This window comes from Mytilus edulis, chromosome 1 (assembly GCF_963676685.1).
Source record: "Mytilus edulis chromosome 1, xbMytEdul2.2, whole genome shotgun sequence".
Classification (NCBI taxonomy): Eukaryota; Metazoa; Mollusca; class Bivalvia; order Mytilida; family Mytilidae; genus Mytilus; species Mytilus edulis.
Window position 1 is genome coordinate 78,760,829 of NC_092344.1, and position 24,485 is coordinate 78,785,313.

Consider the following 24,485-nt stretch of genomic DNA (forward strand, 5'->3'; position numbering starts at 1 on the left):
TTCCACGATTCGAGATTATCATAGAAAAAATTATGTAAACACTCTCCATGTGCGGGTAAATTTGTACAGCTCTTGAGGCAAAGATGAGAATCGAATGCTATTGACGGTATATGTAGTAAAATGAAATGCATTGGACAATGTGCTTATGTATATTTATTCTTAGTAGACTCCCAAAGGGTACTTATAAAGTGAGAAACGGAATCGAAACGAAACGAAACGAAACGAAATACAACGAAACGCAACGAAATACAACGAAACGAAACGAAATATAACGAAACGAAACGAAATGTAAAAATGAAGAAACGAAACCCTCTTCAAAAGCATCAAATATATTGCCCCTCCCCAGCCATTTTAGTTCAAAAGAAATTTTCCTCAATCATAATACAAATACTTCAAAATAAAACTATTATATAGAAAAGATATTTTCAAATTCAATTATACAAATGTCATGTATAAAGAAGTCTTTTCAACGACCCTGTAATTGGGCAGGTCCATGATTTCAATACGGGTGGTGTAAAAGGGATTGAATTTGCCGTGCAGAAAGAGTTACGAACACAAATATTTAAATGGTGACGCCCCTCACAAGAAAAAATGATCTCCCCTTTCTCAAGTTTCTCGGATTTACCGAGTTTAATAATGCTAGGTAAGTACTTATATTCGAAAAAAATTATTAGGACAGGAACTTGTTTTTCCCCAATAGTACCGACCGTGCAAGGGCTTTATAGCCAGTCAAGGTCGTTAAAAACTCCTGTAGTACCCAATAGTTCTCCGTTTCTGATATAAAGGCCAAAAGATTTTTTTTCAACAGCTTTTTATAGTTCGTTCCTATATTGGACAGTCTTCAACAATGAGCAAAGCCCGTACCGCATAGTCAGCTATAAAATGCCCCGAAATGACAAATGTAAAACCATTCAAACGAGAAAACTAACGGCCTAATTAATGTACAAAAAATTAACGAAAAAAAACCAAATATGTAACACAGCAACAAACGGCAACCACTGAATTACAGGCTCCTGACTTGGGACAGGCACATACATATACACATACATGCATACTGTGGCGGGGTAAACATGTTAGCGGGATCCCAACCCTCCCCTAACGTGGGACAGTGATGTAACAGTAAAATATAGGAACGAACTATAAAAATCAATTGAAAAGGGCTTAACTCATCAGATGGATACACATAGAAATACATAGACAAAAACCAGAGTGGAATCGTTTTCGAAATTCTTGCACAAAACAGGGTAAAACATTCATATCTTATTATATTAAGGGACGACATCAAAAGATCAATGTAAGATAAAAAAACTTAATTCAAATAGTTTGGGGGTGGGGGTTGAACTGCTGCAAGATTTGGTTATCCGACATTGATTTTTACATATATCCATATGGGTCAATCAATTTTTCCCAAATTAAGTTAATAGGGGGGTAGGGGGGTCAGTGAAAAAACTATTTGAATTAAGTTTTTTATCTTTCATTGAACTTTTGATGTCGTCCCTAATGTTCCTGTCCTGAATATTTATTTAACTTGCCACTGGACGTTAAAGACCATTTATATACATTAACCCTCAAACCCCTAAAATACTCTTAAAATAAATCATTTTTTTATTCACAATTTATTATGACCTGGGCTATTGAAATATTTTGCCATTATGGTCTATAAAGATATCAGATATCAGCTGGTTAGCTACTAAAAATTGCAATGACTCAACATCAAAATGTTTTTAAGTTCTGTTTCCTTAACTACTAACACTGTCGAAATAAATTTTAAAATTTACATGTATAAGGGTACTTACATTTTCTTTTCCTTCTCATTGGGCAAAATATTCCTTTTATATATACCCGGCTGGAGCCCGTGCAACATCTGGTGCTGAATGCGTTTTAGAAAACTTCAAAGACCTTTGATTTTTTTTCTCACGCTCACAACTTACCCATATATAAACTCAGGCATGATAAAGGGAGCCGACAGGATGAAAGACAATGCCTTTAAAAAGTATTTTTGGAACATCAAAGTGTTATATTGTACGTCAGAACGGGTAGCACGTCCACACGGGGTTGTAGAAAAGTATGCATTTTAATTTACAATCCTCAATTAAGAGATCAAAGGAGTTTTTCTTTTCATCTTACATACTGTTTTAGCGTGGTTGTAACGATGATAACTACATCAACAGCACCACACAATTGCATAACATAAGGGTCAGATTCATTTCGTTGTATTTCGTTTCTTCATTTTTTCATTTCGTTTCGTTTCGTTGTATTTCGTTGCGTTTCGTTGTATTTTGTTTCGTTTCGTTATATTTCGTTTCGTTTCGATTCCGTTTCTCACTTTATAAGTACCCACTCCCAAATCGGTACACGATGAAAACATTGTTAAAACAAGAAAATCTGGGAAAAGGGAGATAATCATGTAGTTCTATTTAATTTATTAACCTTAAAGCAGGAAGGGTTATAAAATTAAATTGAATTTCTCTATTTCACTGTGCACTCTTTCCACTATTTCATCCTGCAGATTATTTATAGAATAACTAATCGAAGAATTCAAATAGAGAAACATATTCAACGAGTGACTGAACAACACATTAATCCACGAATGCGCATAGCGCATGAGTTAATTATCAGTGTTGTTTGGTCACGAGTTGAATATTTTATTGATACTTGAATTCTTTAATTAGTTATTCTTTTTATTACATTGGCAAATGGCTTTTTTTAAAGAAATTAATGTAAAACATGTAACTATATCTTTTTTCTGCGCATTCACAATTTGTTTTGATCCGTCGTTATCGACGTCTTGACAAAGCCTATTATTGTATGACGTCAGAGAGTGAAATAACCACGTTTATTTCAAATGTGAAATTATCGGGTTTTTATTTAACTGGGAAATCAACGTAAATTATTGCAACCAATGTAATAATGTATAATAAACACATTTGACATAAACATGATAAACACATGTGAGATCCACTTTGTTACAAAGAATATATATTTTTTTATCTGTGTATACGTTGAAGACACCAATTCTGGCTTTTACTCCTCTATAAGATAGTGCACATTTTATCGTCACACACCAAAAATTACCATCAATGTCATTTGGCAAGAATTTTTACTGTATTCTTCATGATGGTACCCCCATTACCACCCTCATGTAGTAGCAAGTGATTTCAGTTCAAGTTTAGATGATAACAAATGCATCCAGATTCCAGAATAAAGCTTTGTAATCATAGTTATTGCTACTAGGTTATCATGGTTATCAAAAGCATAAAAAAATATTATCTGCATCAAATTGCAAACGTCAAACAATTGGGTTTGTTGATTTGAAAGTATTTGTGAAAACAAACAAATTATGTTGTAAGTATTTTTGCATGCTAAACTGTAAGTATTACATTTAAGGCATCAATAACAAAATTTAATATAGTCATTGCCATATTTTTTTGATACACAACAGGAAAAGCTGAACAAGCATGTTGCATTCAAAATAAAATTGCATAAAATTTAGCACCAAAATAGGATTTCCAGCATTTAAAAAAAAAATAGGTGATCTATTTCAAGCTTAAAATTAAGCACATGAACCTTCATTTGTTTCTTATGTTATTGGCTATGTACTAATTGATGAATTTGATGAATTTAATATCAAAATTGTATGAAAGACAAACAAAACCTGGTAGATTGTTTTCCATATTGTACATGCTGTATGCATATTTGGTATCAAGTAAGTGTCTCTAGGGTAAATTGTTTTCCATTTATATATATATATATATATATATACACTGGGGTAAAGCTGATGACCGTAACTGCATTCACGGTCATCCCAAGATGTCGGATGAAAAATTAGGTCAGTTTCTGTATTGTCTGTTAAAGTGTTTCTATATCATTTTCTTTACAAATCATACATTGAAACGATGTAAATTTATAAAAGAATCACTCGGAAATCACTAATTACTTCTGAGAAATGTGCATGAAACGGGAAATTCGATTTGAAAAAATCGTTAAGATGACCGTAAATCATAATCAAAATATTTTCAAGATGACCGTAACATAAAACAAGGATGACCGTGATTGGTAAAAAGATGACCGTAACTTGTAAAGGATGACCGTAATTTGTAAAGACTGACTGTAATTTATATAGGACGACCGTAACTTTTATAGGATGACCATCAATTCTAAGAAATATCCGTATTGTATTCAAAGCTTTTTTGTTGAGTTTGTCGATCTCAATCGGGGCTCGGTTAGCGGATATAAATATGTTTCATAAATTTCTTTTTTTAAACTATAATATAATTGGCCATGTTTAGGATTTATAACAATGATAGTAAATTGCATATTTCTCGTAAACAATGAAATATTCATTGATATCGACGTTAAAATTTTAACACAAATTGACAGCGATACGACGAAAATTTGAAGAAACATGAATGTGTCCCTAGTACACGGATGCCTCATCTACACTATCATTTTCTATGTTTAGTGGACTATGAAAATGGGACAAAACTGTAATTTGGCATTAGAATTAAAAAGATCATACCATAGGGAAAATGTGTACTAAGTTTCAATTTTATTTAACTTGATGCTGGACAAACGGACAAACAAACAGACGAACGGACGAACGTACGCACAGACCAGAAAAACATAATGCCAATAAATGGAACATTAAAAACATTAATAATACATACGAATATTTGGTAATCGAGCCCATGTGTATGGTTCCAGAGGAAGCAGATTAAAATCTTAATTTGTCTTGATATATGCAGGCGGAAACACTTTTGAAATAGGACCAAAAGAATAGAAGCTCTGTGTTTATCGAGAAAGCGATAAATGTTAACTGTAATGTTTGATATAGTAACAAAATTTTAAAAAGTTAATAGAAATAAATAAAACGACAATTTTCTTATTTTAAAAACACCTTTTGCATAAGTTTTCAATGTATCTATTACATAGTAATGCAAAACAATAAGATATCAAGTCGACGACATGGTTCTTATCGGGGCCATTTATAGCTGACTATGCGGTATGGGCTTTGCTCATTGTTGAAGGTCTTACGGTTACCTATAGTTGTTAATGTTTGTGTCATTTTGGTCTTTTCTGGATAGTTGTCTCATTGGCAATAATACCACATCTTCTTTTTTATATATAGTATCTATAAGTTGGATGTAGAAAATGCATAACCTCCGATTGTTTTTTATCACGGACGGAGAACATATCAATCTTTTAGTTCAGAAATTTTCGTGTCTGCCCTTCCATTATGTGAATCAAGAAAAAATTCCCCAAAGCAGGTAACGATTGTATCGAAAAGAGAAAAATCGAGTGCACCTTTTTATGTTGGGGCATGTTTGGTGTGTATATTTGTCTTTAAAACGTACAAAGCAAGAGTATTTTATATAGCATCTCGCTTCAGATTCTATCATTATTATATATCAAAGCTACAGGTTGACTTTATAACGTAAAACAATGACAGTACGAAAAGATGAAATATATGGGTCAAGTGAGATACCTATCTAATGAATCACAAAAACAGAGTAGGTGTGTTCGAATAGCTATTTTACTAAAAGTACTTGACGACAGTCTTTTAATATGGATGATGAAAATGGATATCTTCGAAAAAATATGATTTTCTTGTGTGTGATAACTAGGGTTTATAATCTTCAACCACTGAAAATGTTTAGTCTGCCCTTCCACGAAATATTTAATTAGAATTTTTTTAAATGCTTAAGAATTTTCAAAAAATCCATCTGACATCCGTACAGACAATATTTTTAAGTTGAATCAATGCAGACAAGATCATTAACTAATGCTCATTAGCTAGTAGATACATTTGTCTTTTAAAAAATAACTGACATATAACGATCGATTGTAATGGTGCTATCTGGATAAATTTATCAGTTTTCAAGAGCAAAATTGACAGAGCGTCATCCCTACAATGGCTTCCAGTTCTACGATTGTGAGCATGAACTGGCGTAATGGGGAGATAATTTTGAAGAAGTAGAATCCTGACTGTATGAATAACATTTCTGTATACGTTCCGCCTTGTGATACGCTTTTCGTACAATACTATTTTAAGAATCTACTTTGCTGGAGCTCACCTTCACTAGTTTATTCGAATGATATTTTTCAAAATATTTCTGTTATTTTATTTGCACGACAAAATGAAAGACGATATAATATCAATGAGTGTACATGCAATTTTTTGGCATTTTTAAAAATGTGTATTTATTATATGTCATTAAAAGGAATCCCAGAAACAAACAACAAAATCTTTTGTCGAGCAGTTGAAGGCTGTGCACCGCATTTTTTTTCATTATGCTTGTAAGGTGTCATTTTATCGCGCTTTTGTAGCATGTTTTCCCTTCCTGTTCATTTTCATGTCTTTTGGCAAATTCATTTTAAAAATTAAACCCTCTACTGTAAAAAAGATACATATGGTAATCTTTGCATTTGAAGCACGTCTTATTTTCTTCTACCTATAGGATAAAACTCTCATATTAATATGTGTATACCAACACGATTAATCATTTGATACAAAAAGATAGATATATAAATACGGATATTTCTTAGAATTGAGGGTCATCCTTTAAAAGTTACGGTCATCATTTACAAATTACGGTCATCTTAAAAGCAGTTACGGTCAGCCTTGTTATGAATCGCTGATTCTGTTACGGTCATCTCGATTGTGATTTACGGTCATCTTGGCGATTTTTTCAAATAGAATTTCCCTTTTCATGCACATTTCTCAGAAGTAATTAGTAATTTCCGAGTGATTCTTTTATAAATTTACATCGTTTCAATGTATGATTTGTAAAGAAAATGATATAGAATCACTTTAACAGACAATACAGAAACTGACCTAATTTTTCATCCGACATCTTGGGATGACCGTGAATGCAGTTACGGTCATCAGCTTTACCCCAGTGTATATATATGCATATTTATTAGCCAAAAAAGTGAACATACATGTGATGATTCTGTTAATCAATATCAATAAAAACATTCATGATTTCACAAAATCTTATTGTATTCATTCTTCATTTTAAGGAATCTTCCTATAGGCCATGCAGGCCCATGAATTAAGGAAACTTTCCAAAAAACAGGACACAGTGAATAGTCGTCCCTTTCCAATTGAAAGTAGTGTATAATTTCATCTGTAAAGTATTTAAAAATAACATTTAAAAGGCTATTATTTGAATTTGGAATTTTTTTTAAATATGGAATTTGCTTAATTTCTTGTGCTGGCATTTTTTTAATAAATTCCATGTTTATTTGGTATTATAATGTTTTAAGCGGATCTTACCACTTTCCATACAATGTATTTTGTATATAGTGTTGTGCACGGCACAATAAATTCTATTGAATATGTACTATCTTCTTTGTAATAGAAAGTGTTGTGTGCAGCACAGAACATTTGAGTGCAGAATAAACATGGAATTTATTAAAAATTTCCAGCACAAAAAATTATGCAAATTCCATAATTAAAAATAATTCCAAGTTCAAATAATAGCCTGTTCTTTGTGTTTTTCCATGAAACATGTTAATTTCAAACTAAAATATCTCGAAAAGTAAGTCGTGCATGTATTTTATTGTTTGTATATTTAGATAATGCATATACATGTATATCATAACAGACATTGTAACAAAATGTAAAAATGCTTGATTTTCATTATTTGATAAATTTGTACATTGAATTTTGTGTTTGGATTTATTTTTTAGGCAGATAATATCAAAAGATGCCTAAAAGAAAAGAGAAAAGAATTCAAGAAAATGGAGAGATGAGATTAATTGCCAATGTAAAGTCTGAAATAAAGAAGAATCAACAAGATAATGACAAAGAAGCAGAAAAAATCCCAATAGTTACAAAAACAAGAAGCAGAAGGAATGGAAATACCAGTATTGAAAAGCCCAAGGACAATCAAAAGGGAAGAAGAAAAAGTGAGTTTGAAAATAATGAATCAGACACTGTCATAAAAGATAATTCAAAAAGTGTTAAGAAAGAAAATCTGACCAAAATAGATCACAGTAAAGACATAAAGAAAGAACAAAATGGAAGAAGAAAGAGAAAAAGTAGCTCTCAGAATGTTAAAGCAGAAGACGATGAAAAGAGTGATGGTAGAAGTAAAGGGGATTTTGTAGATGGTGATGTACAACTTGACAGTTCTAAAGATAGTAAAAAAATAAAATTAGACCCATGGCCTGGAACAAAATTAGATCCATGGCCGAAAATGAAATTATTAGATGCATGGCCGAAACGTGACAACGAAATAAAATCATCCGTTTTGTCTAAAAAGGTAGAACCATTGCCACAAGTTCAAAACTATGGTAGAAAAAATGAAAATCTTAATACTGATGGAAAGACAAAAGACAAAAACGCTTGTCATGGTAAAGAACAAAGTAGTGAAAAGGAGGAATCACAAAATTCTGATAAGATTGAGAAATTAAAGACAGACTCAGGGAATAAGAGAAAGTCAAATACAAAAAAAGAGGATATTCTTCAGAATACAGTTCAAGCGAAGAAACAGAAAAGACAAGCTACAAAAAGTAACCAGAAACAGAAGGACAATAATCTCGATACCAAGAATTTAAAGGAACATAATGAAAAGAAAACAGGGAAAAATGTAGATGGTGCTTTAAAAAAGAAAACAAAAAGTGAACCTGTTGAAACTAAACAAAGTAAAAAAGTAGTTTTGGACAAGAAGAGTAGAGAAAAGACCAAAAAATCATCCAAAGAGAAAGAAACTCCTACAAAACTGAATGATGTTTATATAATGTCAGACGACAGTTCAGATAATGAAGATACTCAGAAAAGTAGTCACAAGATCAAGAGAAAAGTGAAAGAAGTAGATGATCATAGAAATGATGATAGAATTGAAAACAACACTTCTAATTGTCAACCATTGAAGTCCATGTCAGGTGTTAAAAAGAAAGTTGACATGAAAGATGTGACGTCAGTTTTGTTAATGATGGAAGGGAAGACAAAACTTGTTGATGATGCTATACCCAGTACCTCAGGAACGCAGGATGACAGTGATGAAAGTGATGAATTGATAGAGAGTGACGAATCAGACTGGGAAGAAGTAGCAGGTAGGTTTTAAATCTTTCCATTTTGCCAGAATAAAAAGGTCCTGACTATCCATAATATTTTTATATGGATTTCTTTTTAAGAATATATTTATTATTTAATTTGTAGAAATAAAGTAAATATTTTGTACAAACCATATCATTATAATGCATAAACACATTTGATGTTGAATTCCTTTCTCCATTAGATTTTCATTTTTATTACAAAATTTATTTTTATTATACCTTAGTTTTGGTTGAGGGCGACATCTGTCAATGTTATGGATTCTGTCACTTCTTTAAGAGATTATTGATATATTGTTTATGTTGTTTTGTAGCACTCTATGAAAGTCCAAAGAAGTCACAGATTCCATCTGGACCCATTGAAATTACTTTGGATGGACCTCAAATAATGAAGAAAAGGTATTTATGTCACATGCACATACATGTTCTCCATTTATTTCACATTTTTATGCCCCATTTATGGGCATTATGTTTTCTGGTCTGTGCATCCATCTTTTCGTTCGTCGGTCTGTCCATCTGTCCATCCGTCCGTCTGTTTGTCCGTCCGTTCGTCCCACTTCAGGTTAAAGTTTTTGGTCAAGGTAGTTTTGGATGAAGTTGAAGTCCAATCAACTTGAAACTTAGTATATATGTTCCCTATGATATGATCTTTCTAATTTTAATGCCAAATTCGAGATTTTACTCCAATTTCATGGTCCATGGTCCACTGAACATAGAAAATGATAAGTGTTTCAGGTTGAAGTTTTTGGTCAAGGTAGTTTTGGATGAAGTTGAAGTCCAATCAACTTGAAACTTAGTATACATGATCCCTATGATATGATCTTTCTAATTTTAATGCCAAATTAGAGTTTTTACCCCAATTTCATGGTCCACTAAGCATAGAAAATGATAGTGTGAGTGGGCCATCTGTGTACTATGGACACATTCTTGTTATTACCTGAAGTACAATGCATGTTTTTAGCATCTTTCTTTTTAGGAAGAAGAAAACCTTTGATGTAAAAGCCTACTTTCAAAGACTGTCAAACAGGTTCCAGAAAGAAGTGAGAGAAAATATTCATAAGGTATGATATAAAGGGATAATGGTTTGCATTAGTTTGACAAGCTGAGTCATCTTAGGAAAAATGATACGAATGTTGCTAACAAGGGAATGTTCTATATGAAGATAAATGTCATCCTATGGCCATCTATTCATTTCTGATTCTGAACAGTATTTTGTGGTTCTAACTCATAAGTCATGTACTAAGTTAGTGCCACATGTTTGTCAATCCAGCTGCAAATATCAGTTTTAAATTCAGTTTTATAATATATTTTTGGCTTCTTCATACTTTTTAAAGCCTATAGCCATTGTGAAAATAACTACTTTGTTTTAAATTTTGGACTAAATTGCTCTTTCAAATTTCCATTTGGAAGCTTTCTTGGGGGAAATCCCCCGCAAATAGTGACAGTTGGCAGGTATGCATTGTTGAATTAAGATTCTCTAATTTTTAATCTCCTGTTATTGACATAGAGGGATTTAAGGTTTACCCTTGTCCTTTTACATACAGAACACCCTGAAATTTGTTTCTGGACACTATCTTTACTTTACTTTTCTGCTGTTCTTGAGTTATGTCCCTTTATAAACAGAAAAATTGGTGATTTGTCATTTGCACACTCCAACTTTACTTTGCTTCAACCAAATGTTTTGAAACTTATAATACATAATGCTTATCAAGTTATGACCACCAAATACAGATCAAGGTCGAATTTGAGTGGTGTCACTTTATAAACAGAAAAATTTCTGAAATTTATGTGTATTCACAAGAAGGGGAATCTGTGTCCCATCCACTCATTCTTCTTTCACTTTTCTGAAATATCCCTTTTTAATCCTTTATATAAGTAATTATATAGAAATTTCTTTGGTTAGGTATCCCTTTCACCGACAAAAAAAATAAATATTACAACAACATTTATTACAGTTTTGTAGTTTGAGTTAGATTGTATTATACAATTATGGCCCGTTGAAGAGGTGAATATCCAAAATTATCAACACGAGAAGGTTATTTCATTGAGGGCGCAGCCCGAAGTGAAATAACTTTTGAGGGTTGACAGTTTTGGATATTCATCGATTCTAAGGGGCCACAATTGTTTTATTATACCGAACTAACAGTGGAAGGGCATTTCGATCACTTACTAGTCTATATTTTTAACATAACACACAGACTGACGTTTGAAAATACATTTGTGTTTGTTTTTCTCAAATTTACAACAAAATTAGAATCTTTTTGTAAAATATTAATGGCCCTAAAAAGGACCGTTTATACGAGATATCATCGGCTGCTGGCACTCTCAGCTCTATTTATGTCCAATGCCATATTTACCGTCTCTCGATGGGCTTCTAGTGTAAGGTGAACGCTGCCATTTTGTGTATTTACGTCTGTGACGTCATTTTCATGGGAGGTAACTCAAGTACAAATAAACAAACTCAAAAGGTTATTCATCGGTGAATAATAGGGTTATTCATCGGTGAATAATAGGGTTATTCACCGCTGGTGTAAATTTTTAGGGTTATTCGTCCTTCCTTGCAATTGAATGAAAATTAACTGAATTATTCCATGTCACGTGATTACGTTTTACCCAATAGAATTGTTTGAAATATAAGTAAGGTATAATAATACTTGTTATTCCCCATTTCCTTTCTCAATTTTATTAGGTTGTATTTTAATGCAGGTAATATAAATTGCTAATGTTTTATTTTGTTTATTGCAGGTTCATTTCATGTGTTTGTTATCTAGAGGGATGTTTTTAAATAGACTATGTGAAGATGACACCATTAAAGCCTTTGCCTTGTCTATCTTGCCTAACCAGTTTACTACAGTATCTAGGAAAGCTTTTAACATTAATTTACTAGCCAGGATCTTGATATGGTTTAAAGAAAAATTCCCTCTAATGACAAAAAATAGCATGAAGAATCTTTGTGTGGTGAGTTTAAGCTTAAATTGGTACTCAGACAAATCACATGCCAATTCCAAACTTGATGACACAGAACTATTTTCTAACACAATCATGAAAATATTTTGTTAAAAGATTGATTTTCCTTTCAAGAAAAAAAAAATGGTGTATAAAGGAATGGTGTTTTGGTGCAAGGTATTAATTAAGTGAAAAATACAACAAGTTTAATATCTAAATGGTTAGATTTGCTTTTTTTATGATTGTAATATTTTCTATGATATAAAGAGGAACCATATTTGTTAGTCTTGTATTATTATCATTATGTATGCACCCATGCACCATAGCACAAGGGACATTAAGTTTTACCCTTGTCCATTCCTGTTCTCTAATTCTTGTTTGCCTTAACCTAATAATACAAAACTTATACACAATGCTTATTATCACAAAACACAGATCAAGTTAGAATTTTGTCAGAGTTCTTATACCAATCTAGAGGCGTGTCCTTTTACTAATGGAAAAATTGCTGAATTTTTCATTTCCATCATCTAATTTAAGTTTACCTCAAATAAATAACAATGCTTATAAGCACAAAACTCAGATCATGTACTTATTTGTGTAGTATCATTTATTTTAAGATAGTCTCTTATAAAGGTAAAGGCAATTGGTGTAGAGTAGGTATTTCTATCTTGCTCTGTCATTGTGACTGATAGCATCATTTGACATGTAAGTCTTTGGCAATTTTCTGATTTTCATTTATTGTGAATTGGTTAGAAAAGGGAATTTGTGAAATGATAAAAAAATCCTTCAATTGTGTAATTTGATGTTGATTGACATAGATAGAATTATTTATGCTGAGCAGAAAAAAATTACTATTTATAGAAAGAAAGATTAGAAGACAGCTTCAGATTTTCAACAGTGATGTCCTATCTAGAAAGAGCATTGGTGAGTAAAAGCAGGTTAAGCAATGTACATGTATCTAGAGAGGAGAGAGCTAATTTTCCTTCTATTTATGAGTCATTATAAAAAAAGTTGTAGAATATGCTAATAGACTAAATATTGTCAAATGAATAAAGCATAAAAGTAACACTTAAGTTGTTCAATTTAAAGTAAATAAGAAAATATGAAGTCAAAAATAAACTCATATTTTGTTCCATCTACAATATCTACATGTAGAAAAGTCATTACATATACCTAAGATTGATGATTCCCATGTTTTAAACAAAGTGAAATTATTTTGGTGTTGCCTTCTCACAAAAATAACAAAATAATTTTTTTAAGTGGATAAAGCCCTGCATATTAAGACAATCTTATGATTTGAAGTTATAAAAAAAATGTACCCCAAATTAATATCATATAACCTGTTTGTAATGATTTATTATTTTAAGGTATTAATTATACTGCTGAGGAATTTAGGGTTAATAACCAGACTTGTGATGTCTATACAACCAATGCCATTAAAACCTAAGGTAAGACCTAAAATAAACTCTGTACTTTTAAGTTCTGCCTATGATAAGAGTAGGCTTACTTTTATGCTCTGCCTATGATAAGAGTAGGCCTAGTTTTATGCTCTGCTTATGATAAGAGGAGGCCAAATTGTTTCCTTATCTGTGTTTGGCCGTCCAATTGTATTTGGTCAAAGATTTGGTTGAAGGTTGTTTTCCACAAAGCTTTGGTCACATCAACTTGCAACTTAGTACACATGTTTAATGATATATTTTGAAATGTAAGTAAAATTAGATTTTTCACCAGAGCATTCCATGATGTCTAGTGAACACATCTTATTGTTATTCTTAGATTTAAATTTAAAATGCAGAAATATCACTGATTCATGATTTTTTTTCAATTCCAATTTCTATAATGCACATTGCAAAGAAGGGAATTCCAATTCCATTTATTACAGATGTTTTAGATAGGTATATTAAAAAAAAAGTGAGAAATAGATCCCTTTCTGTGCACACTTTTAAATCTGAAATTTAAAAAAAAAACTTGTTTCAAATTCTATATTTAGAATATTAAACATTGTATTATAAATTAAGTGTAAGAATGATTTTCTATTTTAGATTCAATTTGGTTTATTTTCAATAATTTTTCAGGATACATCCAAAAAGTCAGGAAAAGAGAGTAACTCAAGAACCAAAAAGGTTTCTGAAAAGAATTCCAAAAATTCCAAGACATTACATAACAGGTCTGAAAAGACCCTCTCAGGGAAATCCAGCAAAGGAAGTGAAAAGAAACAAAGTAGTCAAAGTGATTCAACAGAATCTGAATATTTCAAAAAGAAAAACAAAAAGCTAAGGTCAAGAGGATCAAAGGTCAAACCTCAAAGTTACAAAGGTGGTGATAATGATGATACAGGGTCAGATTCTGAAGAGGAGTTTATTACAAATAGTGAGAGTGAAGAGGATAAACCTAGAAGGAGTAAAAGTAGTAAACAAAAGAAACCTGGGAAGGAAAAAGTGAAAAAAGAAAAGTCTGACAATAGTCAAGAAGGGTAGATTTTTGTTTTATTGTTGATAAATGGTAATAGGGCATTACTGAAAAAAATATTTTAAACAATTATATTGCTAAATCCCTCTTTTGTAAATCATATGAAAATGAATCCTTTAGAAAATATTGACTTTTGAAAATTCATGTTATAAAACTTTCATCATTTTCTCAGTCCATGATATGAAGCAAATAAAGAGATTTTCAAACTTATCTTTCATGACTAGTGAGCATTTTATCTCTAGGATTCAAATAATAATATTGTACAATACCTTATTTTGGTACAGTATGAACTCTTTTATTTCAGTTCTGATGATGATTTTGAGGAAGACAGTTTTACAGCTAGGAGTCCTGTCAGTTTATTAAGGACATTTGTGGAAAAAAACAAAAACAGAAAAATTCTATCATCAGACTCAGATATTGAAGAAAACACAGGCAAGTATTCATTATTATTTTCAGGTTTTTTTTGTAAATATGTAGCATAATTTTTTTAAATAAGTACTTGTAAACTACATGTGAGTTCATTTGATTACCTGCATTTGACATAGATAATCATAAATATAACAATTTTATCCTTTGTCACCAGCTCTCTTCTAAGGGTTTATTTTTGTATATATGAGAAGTAACAGATCAAATGAGACTACTGTTTTGGTTGATTTTCTACTGCTTGTAATTGTCTAAGGCCAGTAAGGCAATCAATTATTATGATTTTTTAAAGAAACAGGTGCTTCTATTACCGAAAACTCAGTACATTAATGGGAAATTTTCATCCTCTGGTATAATATACTGATGATTTGTATTTTAGTGACAACTGTGAAATTGTGAGATACTTTTTTGTTGTAGGTTGTGACATTTGGACAGAGGTGTTCCTAGAATCAGAGGATAAGTGGCTATGTAAGTTATGTAGTAAAAGAATGGAAAGTTCAAATGTTGAATAAGATTTTACTTTGAATTAAGGTAGATGGGTTCTGTAATTTGTTTACAAATAAAAAATGGCAAAAACAAGAATGGACAAACAAATTGAAAAATCTCTGTACCATGCTGTACAGATAACCAAATATTGTGTAACATGAACCCCACAAATTGATGTGGTGGTAAACATTCTGATGTGTTAATAAAGAAAAATTATTGCTGGACATTGATTTATAAATCTAACAGAACTTTCTGCAGATGAAAATAAGATTGAGTGTTCTTGTTCTAGCCTTCTTGACATTTGATGTAACATGTTGTTTTGAAAGTCTCCCCCTGAATTCGTTATGAAAAATTCTCACCGGACAAAATCGCATTAAAGTATTTATTGGAATATTCACAATGAGTTATTACTATGTTAGGTAAACCTTGTCTAATGTTTTATTTTATATAATTGACATGTTTAGTTGAATATCTTTATATATCATGGACTATTTTTAACATCATTTTAGGTATTGACTGTATGAATTGTCGGGTGAACAAACCACATGTGATAGAAAGCCAGGTCACTAAACCTCTTCATTATGTACTGTCATTTGATAATGGTATGTTGTAGATAATTTTCTTATTGATGTACAGTAGTATGCATTTTCAGTGTTTTATCAACTTATATAAATCATGATTACTGATTTTGTTCTGATATGCAGATATTGAAATCATGTCACTTATACCACACTATAATTGACAAAAAATATAATGACTAATTTTATCGAAATTGAAATATTATGATCAATAATATGTCAACCAGTTTCTCAATTCTTTATTACACTAAGCTTTCCTTGTGCTGTTGTATAAAGTCAATCATCAAAATCAACAAAAATTTGAATTCAAGAGTCTATGAATGGAAGTCAACCACATTTAAAGGGGCACTAGCTGTCAAATTCATGTTCACTGATTTTAATCAAATTCTCATATTTGATTTAAAACAATTTAAAACAATTAACAGGGCACAGGCATGAAAATACAGAGCTTTGTTTCGTGTGTATTTGTCTAGACCCCATCAGATTAATTATTGAGTTGACCTCTAAAGACATCAAATGACCATATAAGTGATGTTAACATAAGTATAGATATAAATAGATTAAGCATTGACCATATAAGTGATGTTAACATAAGTATAGATAAATAGATTAAGCAAACTCGTGCTGTTGGATTATTCTAGGTCTATTTAATTTCATATTATAGATGAATAATAAATGTTTATCATTGGTTTTACCTGTATAAGAATGATTTTTGTGGATCGAATCAGTCAATCAAATGATTTACCTTTGTTTCACTTTCAATGTTGACATTCTTTTCCTTTAAATAACTTTACACATACAATTCACGTGTTATCCATCTCAAGCTAAGGGGTTAAATTGAAGTTTACATGAAAACGAATTCAATGAAGTCGATTTGTTCACTTGCAAGTGAATAATTCATAATCAATGTTTTTTAGCTTATTTTGACAAAATTTGACCATACTGGCTGCTAAAATCGAATTATTATTTCACTATTTGCATTTCATTAATGATGGAGCCCAAAAAATAATATATTAGATTTTTTATATATCTCATAGCTAGTGCCCCTTTTATGTTTGGAATTACTGAACTCATTGTTATTATTTGGAATTCTTGGTTAAATCTTGATTTTAACATTTGCATTGTGAACAGCTGATGTGCAATTTGTTTTATTTTCTAATGATTATGTGTCAAACATGCCTATAACAAGTCAGTTGTCTTCAGGTGAAGAAACTATATACCTATTAGTATATATGTTTACTCTGTTTCTGATTTATAGATGGATTTATTAAAGATCTAACACCAAAATATGCCTCCAAATGGTTGACAGAAACCAGGAAATTACGAATGAAAGATGAGTGGTTACAGGAAACCTTAGCTCCATACAAAAGTCCAGACATAGAGGTTCTTGCTAAAGAAGATAATGATATTCAAGGTGAACATATGTTTAGATTAAATTTAACAAACTAAGAGGGGAGAAGATTAATAAGGAGTGTACCTTAGGTTAGATATAAAACAAGAATGTGTCCCAAGTACACAGATGTCCCACTCGCACTATCATTTTCTATGTTCAATGGACCGTGAAATTGTGGTAAAAACTCTAATTTGGCATTAAAATTAGAAAGATCATTTCATAGGGAACATATGTACTAAGTTTCAACTTGATTGGACTTCAACTTCATCAAAAACTACCTTGACCAAAAACTTTAACCTGAAACGGAACGAACAGACGGACAAAAGGACGCACAGACCAGAAAACATAATGCCCCTCTACTATCATAGGTGGGGCATAAAAAAAGTAATTGTGGTAAGATTGCCAATGAGACATCAATACAAAAAGACCAGATGACAAAGATATTAAGGTTGAAGGTCTGAATTTTATAACCCTTTTGTCTTTCATCAAAAGTTAGACGAATATTTTAATTTAAAAATGTTTGTCAAAAGTTCTTTAGTTTATGCATTGATGAGACAGTATTCTAAAGACACACAATTAAAAAAAGTTATCTAGTCCAGTTATTTAGTTATCCTGGATAGTATTATTAACTTGACATTTAAAGGTCATATGCATCAGTCTTGGTGTAACCCTTATTCACTAAAATGTAAATTGTACAAAAAAATACAGTTTATAAAATAAAATAGATAAAACTGCTTTTACGAGATTATAAATCAAGGCCAGGGATGGGGTCGATTACTTTAAAATGTAATCGATTAAATTACAATTACTTTGCTAATAAAATGTAATCGATTACATTACAATTACACCCTATTTCATATGTAATCGATTACATTAGATTACTTTTCTTTATTGTAATCATGATTACTTTAGATTACTTATGATTACATTGTATATTGCTATATCAAAGTTTTTTATAACTTTTTATCCGCTTATTTTGGTGATTTTTTTTAAAAGCCTTAATTTATTCATCTTTTAAAAGAATTTATAGACAAGACAGTTACAGTGTAACATTTGTAATTTGATAAAATAGCTATAGACAAGTGTCCTTTCTCTATGTAAAAGATGTAACTGCCTAATTAACAAAAAAAAATGAAAATAAGGAAAAATTAATTAAGTCTAGTTTTATTGTCTGTTGGGACATAATTGACACATCCATTAATGTTTTTACAGGTGTTAATCACTACTTCCATTTTTTTAAACAAACAATGGGTGGGCTTGGGTATTAAAAATTTATTGTCTTAATAACTATATAAATAAAGTTAAAATTGGTTGATTGTCATGATTGTCATTATTTGTTTGAAAATTTTTAATACTTGATCTAATTGAAATTAATAGAATTATTGTCAGGTGAAAACACAAAACTGTTTTGTAACTTAAGAAAGATTATACATTTCTCTTTATATTAAGCAACAGTTTATTGTATTGACGAAACTTCTGATGTCACCTATTGTTTACTATGCATATTGTTTGCAATATTTATGCCATATGTATACACTGTACATGTTCAAAATGTACTTGTTTATACTGGTGAGCCTTAAGGCTAATAAAGTAAATAAAGAATAAAAATAAGAAAGCACATATTATACACGAATTTATGGAAAATAAAATTCATTCAATTTTGTCAATAAATGAAACCTGGTTTTAACTTCCATTTTGAATTAAGTGGGCTTATATATTTATGCCAACCATCAAAGTCAAATAGGAACTAAATGTTTTCTGCATTTGAATTTCAATGTATTTATGTAAAAATATTGGGTAAACTAATATGAAATTGGAGTTAATATCAGAAGTTTTCAATCAAGGAAAACAAATGCTTTCAAGGCATATTCTTGTATCATAAAAGCTCAATTTCACAAAGAAAGATTGGACAGTAAATTTCTTTTTGTAAACTGTTAAAACAAAATAAAACACTTGGTTATACAAATTTGTTATATAGATGATCACATTAAACAAGGTCCCATCATTGTGATTACTAGTTTAATGATTTTTCATTCAAGCTTTACATTTTCTTATTTTCATCTTGTCTATCAAAAACTATTTTCATATTTATACAAGATTTGTAATCATCAAGTAATCTTATGAATGTAATCTTAAAGTAATCTAAAAGTAATCATGATTACACCTGTTTTTTGCCATGTAATCGATTACATTACGATTACTTGTAATCAGAAATGGCATGATTACTGATTACATAGGATTACACTGCAAAATGTAATCGATTACAGCTGATTACGATTACTGATTACGATTACCCCATGCCTGATCAAGGCACTGTTTTCGTTTATGTGAACACTATATAATGTGTGATGAGAAAAGCAGTAGGGGTATACATATAGTTGATACATAAATTTATAGAAAAAAACTATGAATTAAATGAACCTTGTAGTTGTGATGGGTTTGTCATACTGCAAACCTTCATTTTATAGCCCAATTTCAGCTCAAAGATTATCCTTTTGATATGATTTTTTTGGTTCATGTAAATATAATTTAATGTTTATCTTTTCAGCTAGACTTGTTTCTCAGCCAGTCCCTAAAAGTGTGTCAGAGTTGAAGAGTCATCCATTGTAAGTACATTGTTCTTCTTTTTAATACTCAGATGTTAACTAGTGACATCTTTTTGTGATGCATATTGTATAGTTTGCCATACCCTAAAACTTAATTAGTTGAAATTTCATAGAGGGTTCACGATGCTTGGTATAATAAGTGATTTGTTTTACTTATTTAGAAGTAAGTTTCATGTGTCTTTAGCTGTGAACATGAGTATAAGATTGGTTGTGCTTTTGTATTTAACAATTGTTGCAAGTTTTGGCTACACTATTGTAATTTATTTTCTAGATATGTTTTGAAAAGACATCTTCTAAAATTTGAAGCAATATATCCTAATTCAGCCATACCTGTTGGTTACATTAGGAAAGAACCTATTTATGCCAGAGAATGTCTCCATGTTGTAAGTAGTCTATATATAAATGAAATATTGAGACCACTGGTGAAATTTGACCACATAGTGATCTTTTTCTTATGTAGTATCCAAAAGTGGTCAAAAATTAAACACAATGTTTGCATACATAAGTTGATGCTTAAGTCGGTAAGACCATCATCTGTTTAACCTTGGTCACTGTCATTTCCAGAAGGCTAACTCAAATACTTATATATATTGCAACTTTGCCTGGCAATATGGTCATATTTAATGAGAGAAAAAGATTCATTTTATTTTGAGATCAATATGTTTATGTTCAAGGTAAAATTACAAAAATTAGATCAGAATTTGTGCAGATAAGTGGTTTTCAGATGCTAAATCAAAAACAATGTGTAGGACTGCAACCAAACTTGAATATTTGGCCCTATATTATGAAGGAAAATGCTTATTGGTTTGGAGGTCAATGCTTTTAAGATCAAGGTCAAAGTTGCATCACAGACCTTTTTTAAAGACAGAATGGGGGATTGATATTGGTCTTTACTTTGATCCAAAATATGTAAGAACAATAAAACCATCAAAAGGGTGCCACATGATAATTCATTGGCCAAATATTACAGAAGATAAGATTCCTGATCAAGCGCAAACATACATGTGGCAGGAGTCTTGGTATATATACATTTTACACAAGTCTATCACTACTATAGTTAAAGCATCACTTCACATCTGATATGAATCTTAATGTTGAATTTATATTCCAGCTTCATTCTAGAGAGAACTGGTTAAAGGAAGGGAGAGCAGTCAGAGTATGTATTAATATTGTTATTCCTGTAAAGTACATGGAATAAATTTATAATTTGTTATTCTCATTAAAATGTTTGGTATTATTTGAAGAAATAAAAATAGGTGTTACATAAAAAAACAAAGGAGTAGGGGCATTAAGGCCTAGTTTTGGCCCAAGAAAATAAAATATTTGATAACCATTTTAAATTTGCACATAATGTTTAGAAATGCATCGGGTCAAGAAATATAAATGAAAAACATCAAGATTTTTATCTGATGACGTCACAATTAAGTCATTTATATGTACTGTTTTCACAAAAAGATGAAAAAATACAAAATTCATGCAGTTTTCTATCTTTATTTCCGTTATGGAAACTTCCTGCGCAGCCAAGAAACAACAAAATAATTTAACAGAAGCTTTATTATAACTATTGACATAATCTCACCAAATATAAAGTTGTTTCTTGGGTGCTCACATACTTTTTCAATCTAAAATATACTTAAAATTTGATGAAAAAACAAGGTAAATCACGAAATTTAACATAATATGCAAATTAAGTCATGATTTGTTGCCATGGTAACTTGTTCAATGTCAAATTTGTTTTGTTTTTCTTAGTACCTCATACCTTAGTCAAGTTTTCAGTTATTTAAGAATATGTATGGTAACTTTTAAATTTGCAGTAATTTTTAGGCCAAATAAGGGCCTTATTGCCCCTACTCCTTTAACATTCCTATCACACATAACATTACATGTAATCCTGACATAACTGAATCCTTTTTGGACTAAAATATTTTGTCCAGTTAACAATTACAAAGACGGTGGTAAAGGAGGGTTCTGAACAGGGAAACACAGGGGAAAAAAATTGCAAAAATTGCACGGAAAATAAACCCTCTACTAATAATATTCACAGCTTGTCTATATACAAAATAATTATAGAAATAAGAAGATGTGGTATGAATGCCAATGAAGCAACATCTTACTACTAGAGACCAAATGATGTAGAAGGTTAACTACTATAGGTCACTGTATAGCTTTCAGCAATGAGAAAATTCCATACATCTTAGCAAGCTATAAAATGCCCCAAAAGGACAAATGAATACAATTAAAACAAGAAAGCTAACAGCCTGATTTATGTAAAAAACAAATAAACAAAAACAAATATGATAGACAGTAACAAATGACATCCCCTGAATAACAGGATTCTGTTAAGACAGATAAGAAATAAATGAAAGGCATATTTTTAGAGTTTGCAAAGGTATAATTGTAATATAGCGCATTATTATAGCCCATATTGTAATTTCTTATTATATCCTTCCATCCTTTGCTTTGTTGTGAGATGTTAAATTTAATTAGGGCCCCGCCATAGGCGGGTCGCCCTATAGTGATCAGTCTGTCCATCCGTCCGTCCGTCCGTATAGTGATCAGTCTGTCCGTCCGTCCGTCCATCCGTAACACTTTGTGTCCGCTCCATATCTAGAGAACCATTATGATTTCATACTTTGTACTTTACATGTTTATTAACCACCACCAGAGGGCGTGTCAAATTTGAAAAAATGAAAAATGATTGTGCGGTCTAAATAGCCTTTTATATAAGACGAAGAAGTGTAAAAACATGTGAACCTATTCAGGTAGAATTCTATGTTGTTTGAATGTTTGTAAGACGTAATTAGGGCCCCGCCAAAGGCGGGTCGCCCTATAGTGATCAGTATGTCCGTCCATATCACTTTGTGTCCGCTCCATATCTAGAGAACCATTATGATTTCATACTTTATACTTTACATGTTTATTAACCACCACCAGAGGTCGTGTCATGATGTATGTACAACTTCCTAGGTCAAAGGCCAAGGTAAAAAAACTTTGGTTTCAGTTGACAACCCTGTGTCCTGTGGTGAAGATCGTGTCTGCGCTATATCTTGAGAATCGTTATGATTTCAAAGTTTATACTTGACATGTATATGAACCAACACCAGAGGGTGTGTCATAATTTATGAACGACTGCCTAGGGCAAAGTTCAAGGTCAAAAACTTTGGTTTCAGTTGACAACCCCATGTCCTATGGTAAAGAGTGTGTCAGCTCTATATCTTGAGAACCGTTATCATTTTAAAGTTTATACCTGAAATGTATATAAACCAATACCAGAGGGTATGTCATAATTTATGTACAACTTCCTAGGTCAAAGGTCAAGGTCAAAAACTTTGGTTTCAGTTGACATCCCCATGTCCTATGGTAAAGATCGTGTCCGCTCTATATCTTGAGAACCGTTATCATTTCAAAGTTTATACTTGACATGTATATAAACCAACACCAAAGGGTGTGTCATAATTTATGTTCAACTTCCTAGGTCAAAGGTCAAGGTCAAAAACTTTGGTTTCAGTTGACAACCCCATGTCCTATGGTAAAGATCGTGTCCGCTCTATATCTTGAGAACCGTTAACATTTCAAAGTTTATACTTGACATGTTTATAAACCAACACCAAAGGGTGTGTCATAATTTATTTACAACTTCCTAGGTCAAAGGTCAAGGTCAAAAACTTTGATTTCAGTTGACAAACCCATGTCCTATGGTAAAGATACAATTTTTTAATGCACATTATTCACAGCGGAGCCCACAGAGATGGCTCCCATCTCAATGATATCTAGTTCATTCTTGATACACATGTTTTTTTTAACAGCAATTTAATGAGTGTGAGTTATAATTGTTTTCAATAGGTTGGTGAAGAAGCTTACAAAATGGTTAAATCAAGAGTACGCTGGGTGAGTTGTCAACCAGATTTTAACAAAAACTGTTCAGGGAAACATTTTATTAATTAAATTTTGTCTGATATTTCACAGAAAGTAAAATATATATTAGGTTAGTTATGGTCGAACTAATGGAAAAAAGTGTGTGATCTATTGCTGTATATTATATAAAACTATGAATGTCAAATATTTCTATAAGAATTCAAGCTTTATTATTGGTTTTAAGAGTAACAATGTAGTCTTACCTTCAAAATAAAGATACTTGACTATATTCTGGAAAAGGGTTACCTGATTATGAATGTAGAGAAATGACGCTGATTTTATTTCAACAGTGTATTGTTTTACAGAAAAATAAGAAAGAAAACCCTGATGCCTTAGATCTAGAAATATTTGGCCGCTGGCAGACAGAGGTGTATATACCTCCACCAGCCATTGATGTATGTATATAATAGCAACCTGATGTTTTGATCTTATAGATATTTCACCCCTTAATCTTGATTACAAAATACCATATAGCTGATTATTTTTGTGGGTGTAAAATTTCGTGATTATCATTGAATAAGGTATACTGTTTCAAATGTAAAATATTTACCATGGCTTTAAATTGTGCAATTTGGGATCCATTGATTCAAGTCTCCTTGTCTTATC

At 31.3% G+C, this 24,485-nt stretch overlaps 1 protein-coding gene across 1 annotated transcript in view; it reads left to right on the forward strand.

The window, feature by feature from the left end:
• Positions 1–3: 3 nt before the first annotated feature.
• LOC139491094 (DNA repair protein complementing XP-C cells-like) overlaps positions 4–24,485 on the forward strand; it is a 28,419-nt gene continuing 3,937 nt past the window's right edge. The window contains exons 1-17 of the mRNA XM_071278416.1: positions 4–106; positions 7,696–9,063; positions 9,378–9,462; positions 10,040–10,124; positions 11,809–12,021; positions 12,871–12,933; positions 13,377–13,457; positions 14,085–14,482; positions 14,783–14,910; positions 15,319–15,369; positions 15,897–15,989; positions 17,224–17,379; positions 19,907–19,964; positions 20,236–20,347; positions 21,076–21,120; positions 23,808–23,852; positions 24,185–24,274. Coding sequence (XP_071134517.1) covers positions 7,713–9,063; positions 9,378–9,462; positions 10,040–10,124; positions 11,809–12,021; positions 12,871–12,933; positions 13,377–13,457; positions 14,085–14,482; positions 14,783–14,910; positions 15,319–15,369; positions 15,897–15,989; positions 17,224–17,379; positions 19,907–19,964; positions 20,236–20,347; positions 21,076–21,120; positions 23,808–23,852; positions 24,185–24,274 — 3,054 coding nt within the window. The 5' untranslated portion in view covers positions 4–106; positions 7,696–7,712. The remainder of the gene's footprint in view (positions 107–7,695; positions 9,064–9,377; positions 9,463–10,039; positions 10,125–11,808; positions 12,022–12,870; positions 12,934–13,376; positions 13,458–14,084; positions 14,483–14,782; positions 14,911–15,318; positions 15,370–15,896; positions 15,990–17,223; positions 17,380–19,906; positions 19,965–20,235; positions 20,348–21,075; positions 21,121–23,807; positions 23,853–24,184; positions 24,275–24,485) is intronic.